Source organism: Lonchura striata, chromosome 3 (assembly GCF_050655825.1).
Source record: "Lonchura striata isolate lonStrDom1 chromosome 3, ASM5065582v1, whole genome shotgun sequence".
NCBI lineage: Eukaryota > Metazoa > Chordata > Aves > Passeriformes > Estrildidae > Lonchura > Lonchura striata.
The window spans coordinates 65515904-65531545 of NC_140705.1; the positions used below are offsets into that span (position 1 = coordinate 65515904).

The 15642-nt window shown below is 41.7% G+C and overlaps 1 protein-coding gene across 12 annotated transcripts in view; it reads left to right on the forward strand.

Annotated features, from left to right (window-relative positions):
- Positions 1-14518: 14518 nt before the first annotated feature.
- STXBP5 (syntaxin binding protein 5) overlaps positions 14519-15642 on the forward strand; it is a 107189-nt gene continuing 106065 nt past the window's right edge. For 2 of the 12 annotated variants that reach the window (XM_085575377.1, XM_085575374.1), the window contains exon 1: positions 14522-14876. In XM_085575377.1, coding sequence (XP_085431503.1) covers positions 14724-14876 — 153 coding nt within the window. In that variant the 5' untranslated portion in view covers positions 14522-14723. Of the gene's footprint in view, positions 14877-15642 lie in introns of all 12 variants that reach the window. The other 10 variants (XM_085575378.1, XM_085575376.1, XM_021527024.3 and 7 more) reach the window with 8 other exon arrangements.

The window sequence follows — 15642 nt, forward strand, 5'->3', positions numbered from 1 at the left end:
GGGAGGCTGTCCACCCCTCAAAATCTACTCATTTCCTTACCAGCTTCAAGATCAAACCAAGGAACCTCTAAAGACTAACAAGAAAGTTTTCTGTAAATTTGGTTCTACCCATAAGTCTTCTGAGATTCTTTCACTGGGCAGGATATTAAAGACTCAGTCCAAGTTAAGGTTAATACATCATTTGTCACACAGAGAGTTTCTATTAAAAATTTCAGACCTACATCATTATGCACCATCTCACCATCATTAAATATGTTCTTCATGGCTGACTAAAGTTAGCAAAGACACACTAATAATCAGAGAGATATTACTGCTGAGAATTGTTAATGCCTCCTTTCATACAGACCATGCTCAAGCATGCAATAATTCTATCTTCCTCTCAGCTCCCTTTGACTACCAACAGCTTCACAAATCATTGTCCTGCCTGGTACCCATTCCCTGCAGAGAGGTGTCTCAAATGATGTTAGAAGGCTAAGTATAGACACCTATAGAGACTTCATTTTATTTTATCTTAATCAGACTGTACAGACTAACAGAATATTAGGCTTAGTGGAAGGTGTTCTCGCAGCAAGAATCAGAAGTAATTGTCCTGATTTTTTTGGGTCTTCACAGCATTGACTGCAATGCATGTCTGGCTTATACAGGTGTATTTCAGGGATTTCGCTTTGATAGGGGATTCCAGATGGCTAGAGAATTTATTTGTTCTTTGAACTCTCCCCAGGAGAACTCCCTGTACTCTCTTTTGACCCTTCTCATTTGATGTGTTACACAAAAAACTCAAGAGGATTCCTACTTTCATAGTGGGTTTAAGCTCTTCAATGCTTTTTCTTTAAACACAAAATCTCACTTTTTCATTCCTTTGCCAGATCTGAGAGCAAAGGACAGTTCAGTCCAAAAGATAAATTTGTGGTAGAAAAGAATATGGGGAAGTAAATTTTTTTTTTTTTTTTGGCCTGTCCTTTGACAGCACTATAACCTAAACACTGAGTTTTACTTGCAGGGTGAGTTGCTTTTAAGATGTCATTCTGATATGAGTGAAGCCCTGAGCAATCTAGAAGAACTCTAAGGCAATTGATTAGTGACAGCTGTAGACTTCAGTCAACACATCTATCAAAAACCAAGTTTTTTGTCTCTGATTAGGGATTTTATAGTTTGTGCCACTCTAGTATCTCTAGTATCTGAAAAATGATGGAGTAACTCCTGTTTTATATCTGTGTGGAATTCAGTCATACCCAGTGGCAGGAATTTCTTATGTGAGTTATCCTACCATTGGGAAGTGCAGCACTTACAGGCCTGAATCTCCTACCTCCAGGGCATGATCCTCTGATTTTTCAGATTAGCATTTGATTCACTCCTTTCCTTCTTATTTTGATTACTAATCCCCACAATAAAAACATTCACCCTATGTGTGTGTGTATATATATATATATATATATATATATATATATATATATATATATATATAACACTGCATACATACATACATACATACATATTTATATAAAAAGCAAAGCATTTGCTTGCTTAGATACAAATAGTTCAAGGGTAAATTTCTTTGCAATGTTTTGGTGTGAAAAAAAGCATTGTGATAATTTGAAAACTTGTAAGTGAAATAACCACTACAGTGCTCACTCTCAAATCTCAACATAGCACAAAAACTCAAATATGCTGTTAAAATTATGGATCTGAATGGTCATGCTAAGTCTGTAATTCAGTAAAGGATATTTAAATACCCATATATATGTTCAGTGGTCTGTAAACAGCTTTTAAATTTAAAAGTGTGCGTCCTTCATAACTCCCTCCAATCCTGAAACAGTGCAAATATTTCACAGAAACAGACATTTCTTTGTACACACTGAAAATTTCTCCTAAAGATACCCAGGCATAAGTGCTGCTTGAATTTCAAGTGTCTTCCAGGATTCTTGTCCAAATATTCCTAAGTTTTTAAAGGTCAGATAAAGTGTTTGCGCAATATATATAATTTTAACATGATTTGTCAAACACATATAAACAATACAGGGGTTTTTTCTAATTTATGTTACTTAAAAAGTGATGAATTGTCCCATTCCTATTGTTTAGACGATGGCAAATTCTTGTTCCAAAATATGAAGGGAAATACCATAAATCAGGGAATTCCTAACAATAAAGAGATCTAGATACTTGTAAGTATTGTAAACAAAAAGAAACTCAGCCATAAGTAAATAAGCTATGACAAAATAAATAAAAGTTGCTTTACTTGGGAGTAGAACAGCAATTTACAAATGGAATTAATTCAGTGGTCCATATACTCATGTCTGGCAGCAGACAATACTGGACAGGAGGTTAGGAAGAAACTTCCAAAATGAAGAAATGCAACTCATCCCTCAGTAGAAGCAATTCTTTCCCTACTCCAGCAAAATTCTGATAAATTTGGTCATGAGTATCTATATGCAATATTTTTCAAAGTTGTCGCCTAATTATCAGCGGATGTGCTTTTTATTCATCCAAATATCTTCAAAAATCTTTCACAGCTCTTGGCTGATCAATTTTTTTTCCCATTAAATTACACCCCTTCATTTGGTATCGTTTAAGAGATACAGCCTGTTGTCAATTTTTAATTTGTTAGCTGTTAATTCAGTATTTTCCAATTTTTTATTTTCCATTTTTATACTATTTTTGTATATTTTTATGCACATCCCCTTCATATAACCCCTCATAACTATCTCTTTTTCACTACTATTTGTATATAGCTAATGCCTCCTTGATTCATCTCTTTCCTCAGTGACGTAGACTTATTCTCCGATATTTTACAATTCTCCTAAACAAGTCAGTTTCCTTACCTATTTTCATTTCACAATAGTGTTTAGAATGATAAAGTTCACTTTCAGTCCAATATGCATTAATATTGTCTAGAAATTTAAAAATAGATTAATTGATTTGCCATTACCAAGCATAGCATCTCCCTGAGATTTCTACAGGCATAAAGTGGTAATCCAAAATATGAAAATAAATATTCATATTTTTATTTGAAATTTTCCCACTGTATATATTAATTTACAAGCATTTTATTTTACTATTCATATGGCTCTTTTTAGTTTTGTGAAGTCTTCTGACTAGTTATCTTGCCTAGATGCCACGTCTTTTCAAGATCATAAATAAATATATATAAATGTACATATTAATCATATGCTGAAATATTTTGTTAACATTATTATTGTTTTGAAGTTGCTACTTATATCTGAGGGTTATTTTACTTTCATTTTTTGTCTTTTACACATGTCTACTCAATTAATTTTTTTTACATAATAGCTGATTGGATGGACATTGCTAGAGACTAAATAGAACACACAAAATTTTCCTTTATCTTTGACAATCTACATTTCACTAAATTGTTCCGGACAGTAAATCAGGGGAGGGTTATTCACTTTATTTGTAGAGGGGTTTTTCTCTGTTAAATTCTTCACCCTGAAGTTGCTCTCAGCGTAAAGTCAAGAAAGCAAATGTTCTTAAGAGTAACCTCAGACATGTAAAATAGTTCTTATGTGCACAAAGATACTTCAGAAAGAAAGAGTGCTCTTCTTTTCTCTCAAAACAATCACCTGTGATGTTTAAGTTTTCCATGTATAAAGTATATAAATTCAGATCGATTATTTTAATTTCTGTTAGGTTTTTTTGGATTTTGGTTGGTTTTCTTGGGTTTTGTAGTTGTTGTGGGTTTTTGGTTTTTGTTGTGGTTGTTTTTGGTTTTTTTTGCTACAGCCTGTGCTCTGTGTTGGGAAGGAAAAGAAATTGATACACTATGAAAAAAGTGATAATTATATGTAATACAACACACAACGCCCCCATTTTTTCTCTATTTTAAAGCCTAGCTTAGGTCAAGGACTTCTAAACTAGAGTAATAAAGTGAAGAGTTGAGGGGTTTGTGTTGAATAAGACTAACTGAAAAAAACCATTAAAATATAGGGCTGTGGAGGGTTATATAGTCCTTTGCATAGTTCTCACTCATGGAATACTGAGCAGTAGAGGTCAGCTGAAGTACTCACAGTTCCACATTCAAACAGGAAGAAGACCTCCACCAAAGGATCTTCAGTTTTGGGATGTGTTTCTTAATCCACTGGAACTGGAAGTCATTGACCTCCAGATCACACTATTTTTTACCCACTTGCATACTTTGTGTTATGCAAGAGAAATATCCATCTTGTTCTGACTGGAGAGAGTGGGGTATCTAAACCCTGTTTAAAGTTGCATATTTATTGCACAGGCATTACAGGATGCTCAAAAATTACTTCAGAAACTAAATATTAGGTTGTGGTAGATTAATATAATTTTAAAAATGTATGCAAAGCAAAGAAAAATCTTGCTTTCATCTATTTATCCTCTTCTTTTAATATTTAAGCATGAAAATACATTAACATAATTTGTTACTATTAAATTTTAGAATGTTTTACTTCTACTGGACATAAATTTCACTGCTTGAACTCTCCTATGGGTTTTGGGCAGCAAGAGTTCTATGGGGGAAATCTGTTTAAACAACACTGCTATTTATGTATTTACTTACTCTATGTACATTCACAGAAGAAATATTTCTCTCTGCTTTCAGCTTAATGAAAGCTTTTCTTTTATTTTTTTACACAAAGTCCTATTTCTTCACTAAATTAAATTTACAATTTTCACAAAATAGGTATTGTCACAAATATTATCATTTTCTGCTGAAGTGAAAGGCATATTTCTTTGATCATACCTCCTCTTGTACAGAAATACAGCAGCGGATATGTGCAACCGACTCTCCACCTCAAAGAAAACTACCAAAGGGAAGATTTTTACTGCTCACATAATTCTCTGTAGAGTCTGAGAGAAAACAATCTGCATATGACATATGAGAGTTACAGTGCTGAATGCAGAACTCAATAGCAGTAATACGGACCTACGCAGATCATAATAGGGAGATAAACTTCTTATTCCACTTAATCATTTACTTAGTTCAAAGACACCATGCTTTCAAAAGGTATGAGGAACAAAGCATGATTCCTCAGCATTAAGTGAACAGTTTCATATACAGGGGGGTTTAAGGCAATGTTTGTTAATGCTTATATGTTCCATTTCAGCAGAGCTGAAGTTACTTTATGATAAAAGCCTAATATGCTTGTTTTTTTTTTCTGGGAGGACACCTTTTCAATACATCTGTCAACACCTTAAGGCTCCAAAGTCACAGGCATTAAGAATCCGTTTCTTAGATATATACTTCACTAAATTTATGCTTAAACAGGAATAATTCTTTGAAAATACTATTCAGTAGCCTCAGATCTTGATTCTAAAAAACTGTGTTTACTGTGGGATCAGCAAGACAGACAAAAGTATTTCAAAGTACTTACTGAAAGATAGAGCAGCCTCATGGATCTTCCATGTGGTAGCTCTAAGGAATTCCTGAAATTCAGTTTGTCCAGGAGTGTCTCCAAACCTGAATGGCATATCCAGGAGCAAGATGGAAGACACAAATATATATATGCTGATATATGGAGAATATATCAGCAAAATGTAGATACAGAGTAAGAAAATAACTCACTGACACTTGATATAATGATTATTTATGGGATACACCTTTATCTTCAAAAAAAATTGCTTTTGCTGGACTTCTAGACAAAAATATTAATGACCTATAAAGATAAGACATAAGACTTCTCTTCAGATATGAATTGCTACTCTAGATGTAGGCATAAAACTGCCAGAGCTGTGGGAGCACTCCCAGCCCTGACTGTCCCTGCCAGCCTCCAGGGCTTCCCATGACACAGGACCCATGTCAGCACCTGGAGTCATTGACTCCTGCCCCAGAAATGTTGCAGCGAGGCCATTCTGCAGCTCGCCATGTCCCAGCCCAGCCTTGACACATCCCCATGGAGGTTCCCTATGGTGTCCAGGTTTTGGGCTGTCCCAGGGCCTCATGACTGCCTTCTCCTGGCTGGTGGATGTCTCACACCCTGGTTTCCAGGCTGTGCCAGTGGACTCCCTCCCATAAGCAGCCACCAACGACCCACAGAGCCACCAGCCCTCACACCAGCCCTGACTACATGTTAAACAATCTTTACAATGAAACCTTCATGTTCCAGAGTTAGTGCAGTTCAGTATTTATTATCACAGAAAAACATTGGGTTGGAAGGGAATTCAAAGATCATGTAGTTCTAACCACTCTGTCATGGACAGACACCTTCCACTAGACCAGGCTGCTCAAAGCCCTGACCATCTTGGTCTGGAATACTTTTAGGGATGGGAAATAGAGGGATATTAGTTAGGCTGGAGTGTTTTTCAAAAGCTCAGCTGCCATTTTTGCCTTAAAACCTTCAGAATGTAAGTAAGGAGCACTCAGGCTCCACCAGGAGAAAGCGTCCTGAGGAGAAGGACTGAGGGAGTGGGGCTGGCCATGGAGAGGGAAAACAGATCTCCATTTCCTAGCTGGGAGACAGAGCTGTGGGTAGCCTCAGGCTGTGCCAGCAGCCTCTGATTCCTCTAGACACACCTCAACATTGTCCCAGGGAAGTAACATGTAAGGAGAGAGATGCAAATCTAATGCAAATTAAAGGTCTCCTACTGCAGATTGTAATTTAGGCACAGCTGCACGCAGCAGTACAGGCTGTACCACAGACTTGCACAGCTAAACCAGCACCACTCGCCTTGTGTGCGTATCTCAATTTCCAGTTGCTAAAATTAAGGCAACCTTTTTTCCCATTAACCTATCAGTTGTGCCTAAGGAAGGGGGGCAGGGCTGTGCCAAGTTTTTCTCCCAGTGTTACTCAGGAAACATCTTCTCAAACTGAGCATCTACATGGTAATGAACTATATAAAAGAGGTATAATTCATAAATGTTGGCTATTCCTAACTGACGCTGGAACCAGTCTGACTGGAGTGCTACAGCAGAAAGGATGCTGACTCACAGGGAGATTTGAAGGAGCAGATATTAATGACTTCTTACACACCTTGCCTGAAGTAAAGCTGAAAACTTTGATAATACATTAAGTTGCTGAACCCAATCTCAGCAATAGCTCTGAATTTTAGTCATGGCAATGTCATGCACTATGGAGCTTGCTGAGCTGATCTAGTTAAAGTTCACAATTTACTTTAGACTTCAACTCAGTCCCCTACTTCAAAGGTGGTCAAAGTTCAATTGACTCAATTAGGACTTCAAAAAGTCTTAGACTAAGTGACCAGCTGGATCTAAAATCAACTCAAGAAGATCACTGATTAGTAATGTCCTGGGACAGACCCTAAAATGTTTAAAGGATGGGAGAAATGAGAATTGTCAGGATCACTGACTTTAATAAATTGGAATCTGTTCTGCATACTCTAGGCTTCTCCTACCCATTTACCTTGTTACCTGTTTACTTTCTCTGAAACAACTATTTACCTTGTTAATTTCAGATTATTATGTTGTTCTTAAATTGGAGCACACTAGCATTTTCTTTGAAATGTCTCAGCTGATCTTGCATCTCACCTCCTATCTCACCAGTTGGGAAGGAGGGGGGAAGATGCGGGAAGATGCAGGAAGAGGCATATGAAGTTCAGAGCATACTATAATGCATGTTAGAATGCTCATACTTTTATGGTGAATGTTTTAATTGTCTTGAAATCTAAAATTTTCTCACAAGATGGAGCTAATAATAAAATTTAGTTATGCATCTGATGTTATTATACTGAAGAAGGGTTTACAATCACAGAAAAATGGTCACATGGATAAAAATAACTGTTTTTAAAAAAATGAAAGCCTAAAATTAAATGAAGCATTGATGCATTTTGAATCTTCTAGCTTCAGCATTGTTAAAGGGATTGTCCACTTGCTTGCATGCTTGGCTTTGCGGTTTTTGTAATTCACCACTTTTAATTTAAAGCCAAAAGAGAAAGTACCAGTGAAATAGTAGCCATTTTTAACAATGGCCTAATGTTTCTGTAGTCTTAGTACTTGTCTAATTTGTTAAACTACTGTACAACAGACCTTCCAACTAATGCATTGCAATTAGAATGACAGTAAAAAAAAAAAAAGATTTTTTTTCTTGTTTGACAATCACTTTAAAATTATTTGCTGATGAAAGATCTCGCCTGAAATGCTATACTTCACACAAAGTACTGCATATAAACAGATCACTGCATTTGAAAGATATTGCACCACTATAATTCTGTTTTCAGAATGGATAAATTTGTTTTGTCCATCATATTTTAGCTTTAATTCATTTAGTACAAAATAAACCTTCCTTACTTGGCAGACACTCATACTTCATCTTAATTTGGCTACTTTATAAAGCTTTTGTTGATTTCACTTCTAATACTTTGCTGTCTTTTAATGGAGACAGATTGTAATTTATATTTACTTCATACAGGACATAAAATAGCACTGTAATAAGAAGCATTTGTAATATACTTGACTGAAAACTATAAAATGTGTATGATAAATCCATATGAAACAATATTCATTATTCAGTAAAGTATTGGCCCATATTTTTCCTGATGGGTAATAGCCTTAAGTTTTTAAAAACCTGTTCTGACTACTATTGTATATCTGAGGTTTTAATACTGACTTAGGCCTGCTATTAATGTAAAACCTAGAAAATCGAAATGCAGCACATGGAATGTGAAATTGTAATTTTATTTTGTAATAAAGCAAAAAAAAAAAAAAAAAAAAAAACAAAACCCAAAAAAACAAAACAAAACAAAACAGAACAAAAAAAATCCCCCAGAGGTTAAAGAATCTCCATCCTAGGAGGCATGCAAAAATTAGACATGACTGTAAGCAACATGCTCTGACTTTGAAGTTGCATTGAATTTATGACTTGAGTAGACCAGTGGACCGGATGATCCCCAGAGATCCCTTCTTGCCTCAGTTATTCTGTGCTAATATGACTCTGCATTAATATGTCTCAAATATCCATGAGAATAGATGGAATTACAGAAGCAATATGATAGAAGGCAAGTAATGATACTGGTAATGAGCATGTCATCCTGTCAGTGGAGTAAACCATGTCTTCTCATGATGTAGCTTAATCTTATACGTACTGTTAAGAAGGTGCCCAGATTGAATTGAAGGAAACATCAGGTTAATTACTTGTTGAAGCGATTGCATAAATCATGTAAAAATTATAAATTCCTCTGTATAATTTTTTGTAATTTTGCATAGATCATGATAAAATTAGAAGTTCCTTAGTATAATTATTTGTAATTTTGCTTTGGCATCTAAAGGCCTACAACACGTTAAGCAAACCTAAATGTTGAATATGTGTATTACCTGCTCCTCCTGTAAATCTTGACCATCCACTAACACTACCTGAGTAATGATTTTCCTAAAAACATAGAGACTGAAACCCCTTCAGTTTGAGATAAATATTATGAAATCAACTCATACACACACAAAAAAAATCCATAAAAGCTATAATTAGTAAGGAATGGAATAAACTGACAAAGGGTCAGATTCAAAGTATAACAGATGTGAATTCTATGGGCCTAAGTACAACACTTCAATAATAAGTAACACGGGTATTTTCATTAGATGCAGTAAATTTTAGTGCACAGTTTAATAGCTGACACTGCCTTAGTCTGGTGCAGCATGACAGTGGTGGGACAAAGGTGCAAAGAAGCACATGAAATACTAAGAACACTGCACAACCTCCTTCTAATGTTTCCATTGTGCAGTGCTGCTGTCATTCCTCCTGTTTGCCTTATGTACTCTCCCTTGCTCGTACATCGCAGCTGCTCCCCTCTTGCCACTGCTAATGGCCAGCAGTCAGACACCCACAGTGCACAACTGGCAACAATTCTTCCAACTCTTCCAAGACATCCATGCCTTTCTTCTGCCATGCTATAGCTCTGCACAACAGCTACATGGGCACTTGTATATTATTTGCTGTGCTGGTTGCATAGATCCGTGCTACAGAGCCCTGCTAATTCAGATTTCAACAACCCATGAATGCACCTGTCATTCTATTTGCTGAGCCAAGCTGAACATGCAGGAATGTTGGTGCAGACTCTGCAGCAGCAGGTGTCTCTCTGTCATGTATATCCATACAGCCTGATGGCATCCTTATATACGTGCTAGTCATGCTGTTCCATGGCTCTTTTATTATGGATGCCCCATGATCTGTGTGCCTGCCAAGGACCACATAGGCTTCCAGATGTAGAAATTTATCATATCAGTGTAGGCATGGTCCATCAGGATATTTCTGAAATTGGTGAATTTACAAACAGTAGACAGTTCACCTCCAGCTGTGGTTCTGGCGAGCACTAGCATAGCTTTTTCTTCCTGGAGCTGACCAGCCAACGGACACATGCTCTTAGTTTCTGTCTTGTTTATGGCTTATTCAAACCAAGCTGCATAAAATGCAAAAAACTCATTTGCAGCTGGAATCCTCCTTAGGATTCATCACCAGTGAAGATTATTGTGGGGAAAAAAATCACAGAGGTTTGTTTGGCAACAGCTCTAAGTCTAGAAAGCTTGAGCAGTTTCCCAGCAGGCAGGAAAGATTCCAAAACTTACTTGGAGCTGTGGTTACACTGCCCTGTCCAATACATTTGAGTAGAACAATCTGAGTAAGATTAGTCCAGAAATGTTTCCAAGTTTCTTTCTATTTAAGGCAAGAAAATGTTTGGCTAGGGCTCAGTCGATCCTGACTGCAGTGACTAAGCACCTTAAGAAGTTCTCAGGAAAGCTAAGCGTGCTTCTTAGACTTCAAAGTCTGGATTGACTGACTTTCAAAAGCTTTAGTGCTGTTAGAGGCCAAGCAGGGATCTTGAGGTCACTTCTGATGATCCATTTCTCATATGCGCCGAGTATTGCAATAATTACCAAAACATTTGCAGGGTGTGCAAATCCCCTGCAGCCTTCTCTGGACACAACCAGTAATGCTTTTGAGGTTCACGTACAAACTGATGACAAACACCGTATGTGGACCTTTCACTTCATTACCTACCCACTGCTCTTGATTATTCCAACACATTGTAGAATACACTATAATTGGGTGGGCTTTTACTCATTCTGGCTCATGTGGGACTACAATCATTCCTTTCTTCTTCAAGATAACACTGGTGATACATCAGTCCACAAATACAAACAACCAAGCTCCCCAAAAACCAACCAGGAAGGCTCATAAGCACAGCAATAACTGCACCCTAGAGTCATCTGTGAAGTTATTGTGAATATCTTGAGGCAAAAGACCCAACAAGTCTGACCTACACTAACTAATGTTCTGTGGGCACTGATACATAAAACACTTAATGCCCCATTGTCTCAGACACCTATTAGGACCAGTGGCTGTTTATGTGGTATCTGTAGAATATCAATCAAGAAATGAGGAAGTGATCCCTCCTCTCATTTTCTAGCAGCCTTAGATAATGAGATCAGTAAGAAATGACAGAAAAGGGAACCATGTGGATTCATTTGATAGCAGGGATTTCCACAGCACTGCTGGGGGCCTAATAAACTTGTGAACATTTTACACTGGCTCTGTCCCAGCTGGACTCTGTCATAATTGAGTACAACAGTGTTGCACACTAGTTGGGTCTGACTACTTCTTGCCCAGCTCTGCAAGATTCTGGACTTTGTACTGGGGTACAAAACTGGCAAGTTATTTCTGACATTGGAGGTCAGAACATCTGAGTGGGCAGCATGAAGGAAGTTAAGCAGAATGGTCTTGTTTGTAAAACAGGATGTGGTTATTGTGTAAGTGCTAGAGGGTCCAAAGAAGCTCTCAATTACAGCACCTAAACCCTGAGGGATGAAGAGGATATTTACTGAACTATAATATTAAAAGGCCTTTTATTGTCCAACTCATGTCCCAGTGAAATCAACAATTTTTTTCACTAATTTGCTGGAGAAAATTAAAAAAAAAAAAATTTACAGGAAAAGTTGAAGTCCCAGACAGCATTGATTCCTTGAATGGCATCAACCTGAAAGCATGAGGGAGAGGAACTAGGGTTGGTCCAACCTAGTGCACATTGTATCACTTGCCTCAATGTATCAATACAAGGTTGCAATAATGAATGAGGTGCCCCTCTTAGGTGCTAATAATATAAACTGAAAATCAAATCCAAGCTTTCCTCTAAAAATATACAGTCCAAATAAAGAATGCATTCATAGACAAAGTATATAGAAGGTAAGAAAAAGAAAGAGACTGTAGTATGCAAAAAGATAGCTTTTAATGTCCTTAAATTCATCACCCAGTTTTGAGGGGGCTGTTGCTGTGATTAATATTCCTATAAAAAATCAGGTTAGTTGCACTATCAAAGTTGTATCTAGGAGTGTTTGCAGAGCTTGGCCCAAAACATATTGAACTGAAAGACTCAAAGGGACTATAACTTACATTCTTAAAGTTGTATGTGTACCCTTCTTTTCCCTGTAACAGCTTATATTTACCATTCAAACATGGCCAAGATCTACCAGTTTTCTTCCCAGTTCAGTGTGTTACAATAAGAATGTGGGAATAGATGGGAAAATAGACATTACTTCTGTAACTTATACACAGCTAAAATATGTTACAGATAATTAGACATGCTGAAACTGCACATATTTATCTCTTAAAATTAAGTTGATTTTCACCTAAGGTATTTACTGAACCTTATTTAAGTATACTTCTTTCTTTTTCCTAGGACTTTTGTTATCTTTGGAAGCATTCTTTCACATTTTACCAAGATGATTTCAGGAAATGTCAAACATTTCTGTCCTAGTAACAGAAGGAACAACGCTCTAAGTTCACTTTGCAAGAATATGTGGACTGTCTTGGTTTCTTTCAAAGGCTTGTAGATCATATACCTGCTAGCTATACAGCTAAATTAAACTATAAATTAACAAGAACTTACAGGTCTAAGAAGAATTTGTGGGATTTTTACTTCTGAGGTTTTTTACTTCTGGCTGCATTATAGCGATTCTGCTGCATTCCGATTACATTCATCCCTCAGTGCACTACAACGGACACTGGGCTAACACAGCGTGCCTGGCCACCAGGCTGGAAACACCACCTGAAAGGAGCATTTTCCAGTGTGCAGAGCCTTTTACTGCTAAGGCATTCGTGCTGAGGCTAGGAAATGTAAGCCATCATCTTGATTCACATCTCTACAAGTTTTCCCTCCAAAAGAGATTAATCAGTTTATTTTAGCTGAAAAGAAATTCAATAATGAGTCACAAATAATTATGACCTTCCTGAACAAAGTAACATGACAGAGACGAATAATATCTACTGCCTGACCAGGGACTAGATAATACCAAACTACAACCTAGCAGTAAAAGAAAAATAAAAGCAAATACAGAATACTGTAGAACAGGGGCTATCAGAAGGAAACGTTTGGCTCTGTGCCACATGTTTAAATTGGTTTTGCAGCCGTAAAAATGAATGGAAGCACCTTCGTAACCCCGGCGCTCGCGGCGCGACGCCAGGGCTGGTCGTGACTCTGCCGGGCGGTGTTGGGCAGCTCGGCCGCAGCCCTCTGTCCAGCCGCACAGCGAGCGCTCCCGGGCCGGGGCCGCAGAACCAGCAGGGCGCTCGGGCTGAGCGATACGGGGGGATCGCACACTTCCTCTGCCTTCGCCCGCAGCCCCGCCGCCGCTCCGCGCTGTCCCGGCCCCGCCGCCGGACCGCCAGCGCTGCTCCGGCCGCGGTCCGCACCAGCTCCGCCGCCCGGGACGAGCCGCAGCCGCGGGGATCTTCCGCGGGGAGCCACGCGCGGCGCCCGGCTCCGCCGCAGCTGTCGAGCGCCTCCGGCGCCGCGCCGGCGGCAGGGACGGCGCTGCCCGCGGCAGCCTCTGGCCGCCGCCACCTGTTACCTGCCGCAGCCGCCGCCCTGCCGGAGCGCAGCGCTCGGGCCCGGCCGCCCCGCCGCGCCCCGCACGCCGCCCCGGCCCCCGCACGGCGCGGCGGGGGGGCAGCGGCTCCGCCACATCCGGGCGCCGCCGCCCTCAGCGCGCATGAGCGGCCGCCCCGCCGCTACCGGGCCGGGCGCCGCGGTATCGCCGACGCCGCTCCTCCTCCCCGGGGCGCTGCGCTCCGCGGTGTCAGGCAAGGGGGAGCGACCGAGAGGCGGGGGAGGCTCCCTGCGCGGCAGGAGGAGGAGGATGGTTGTGGGGGCGGGCAGCGGTAGGCGCTGGCAGCAGCCGGGAGAAGCCCCGCTGGTGGCTGGCTGGCGGCACACGCAGCCGTGAGGAGGAGGCGGACGGTGCTGAGCCCAGCCGAGCCGCGGGCGGGCGGCTGCCGCTGCCGCGGGGGGAGAGGCTGCGGCGGCGGGAGGGGACCGGCACACGCACGCGGACGGGTGACAGCGGCGGCCGCCACGATGTGAGGGGATGAGCGGGGGGCGCGGGGGCTCCGCGGGGAGCAGAGGCGAGGCGGGGCAGCCCGCACAGCCCCGGCGGCGGGAGGGGCGGGGCCAGCTGGGCCCGGGGCGAGCCGCGTTCCCCGGCGGGCAGGGCGCGGGGCGGCCGCGGGCGGCGAGCGTGGGACCGGCGGTGGCGGCGCTCGGTGGGCTGACCGACTCCTGTTTGCTTGGCTCCAGTCTCCGTCTCCGAGCCCGCGGGCCTCGATGACAAGCGCCCCTGCGCTGCCGGACTGACGCCTCGCCGCCCTCCCCGCGGACGAGGAGGAGCGCGGCGCCCCCGACCGCGGGCCGCCCCTGCACCGCCCTCCCCGGCGGGGGCTCGTCTGCCGCCTGCGGGGCGGGCGGCGCGGCGGTGACAGCGCGGCGGCGGCGAGGCCGGGGCAGCGGGAGCGCCGCCGCCGAGGACCATGAGGAAATTTAACATCAGGAAGGTGCTGGACGGCCTGACGGCGGTCTCTGCCGTCGCTTCGGCGTCGTCCGCCGCGCAGCAGCAGCAGGCGGGGAACCGGGAGACCGAAATCCAGGAGACGCTCCAGTCCGAGCACTTCCAGCTCTGCAAGGTGAATGAATGCTGCAGCCCCGAGCCGGCGGGCGGCCGGGGAAGGGGGCGCGCCGCCGCGATGGGCGCTGCGGGCTTTGCTCCTCCGTACCGACCCCGCCGAGCCTGCCCGCCGCTCCTGTTTACTTGTTTGGATTGATGATTTCGGGGGCGAAGACGGGAAGAAAGCGGTGGGTGTAGCTGTACAGGTCTTGCTGGATTTCTTTAGTCGTCTTTCTTGGAGAGTTTCGGGGTTTATCTTCGTCTAGGCTCTTGCATGCGAGTAATCCTGACAGTGTTCACTAAGGCTTCGTGGAAGGAAGGAGTTGATGGATGGGGGAAGGAGTGATGCTTAGCTGTAGTGCATATCTGATTATCGCGGCGTTTGAGTAGAAACCTCTGCTAATGGGCCCGAAGGACAGGGAAGCTGGCCCTCTGCATTATTTGGAAATCACTTATCCTGCTCCTTTACGCCTGAAAAAGGCTTTCGATGTTTGTGGTGGTTTCATTGCAGTGTGTTGCCAAGTTGGTGATGCTACGTATCTAGATACGAAGTTCCCGTTTATTTATTTGCTTGTGTGTGATACAATAACTGCTGTTTGTGTCTGCACACTTCAGAAAATGATGCAGCGAATTAACCAGCAGCTGTATCAAGAGGAATATAAACTGATTGGAATATCAATACTCATTTTTATCTTTGTGGTTCACTCATGGCCTAGCTTGACATGGATGAGCTTGTTTATGGACTGTCCTCGGTTTTTTTGTGTATTGCAGGCATCTCTGCTGCT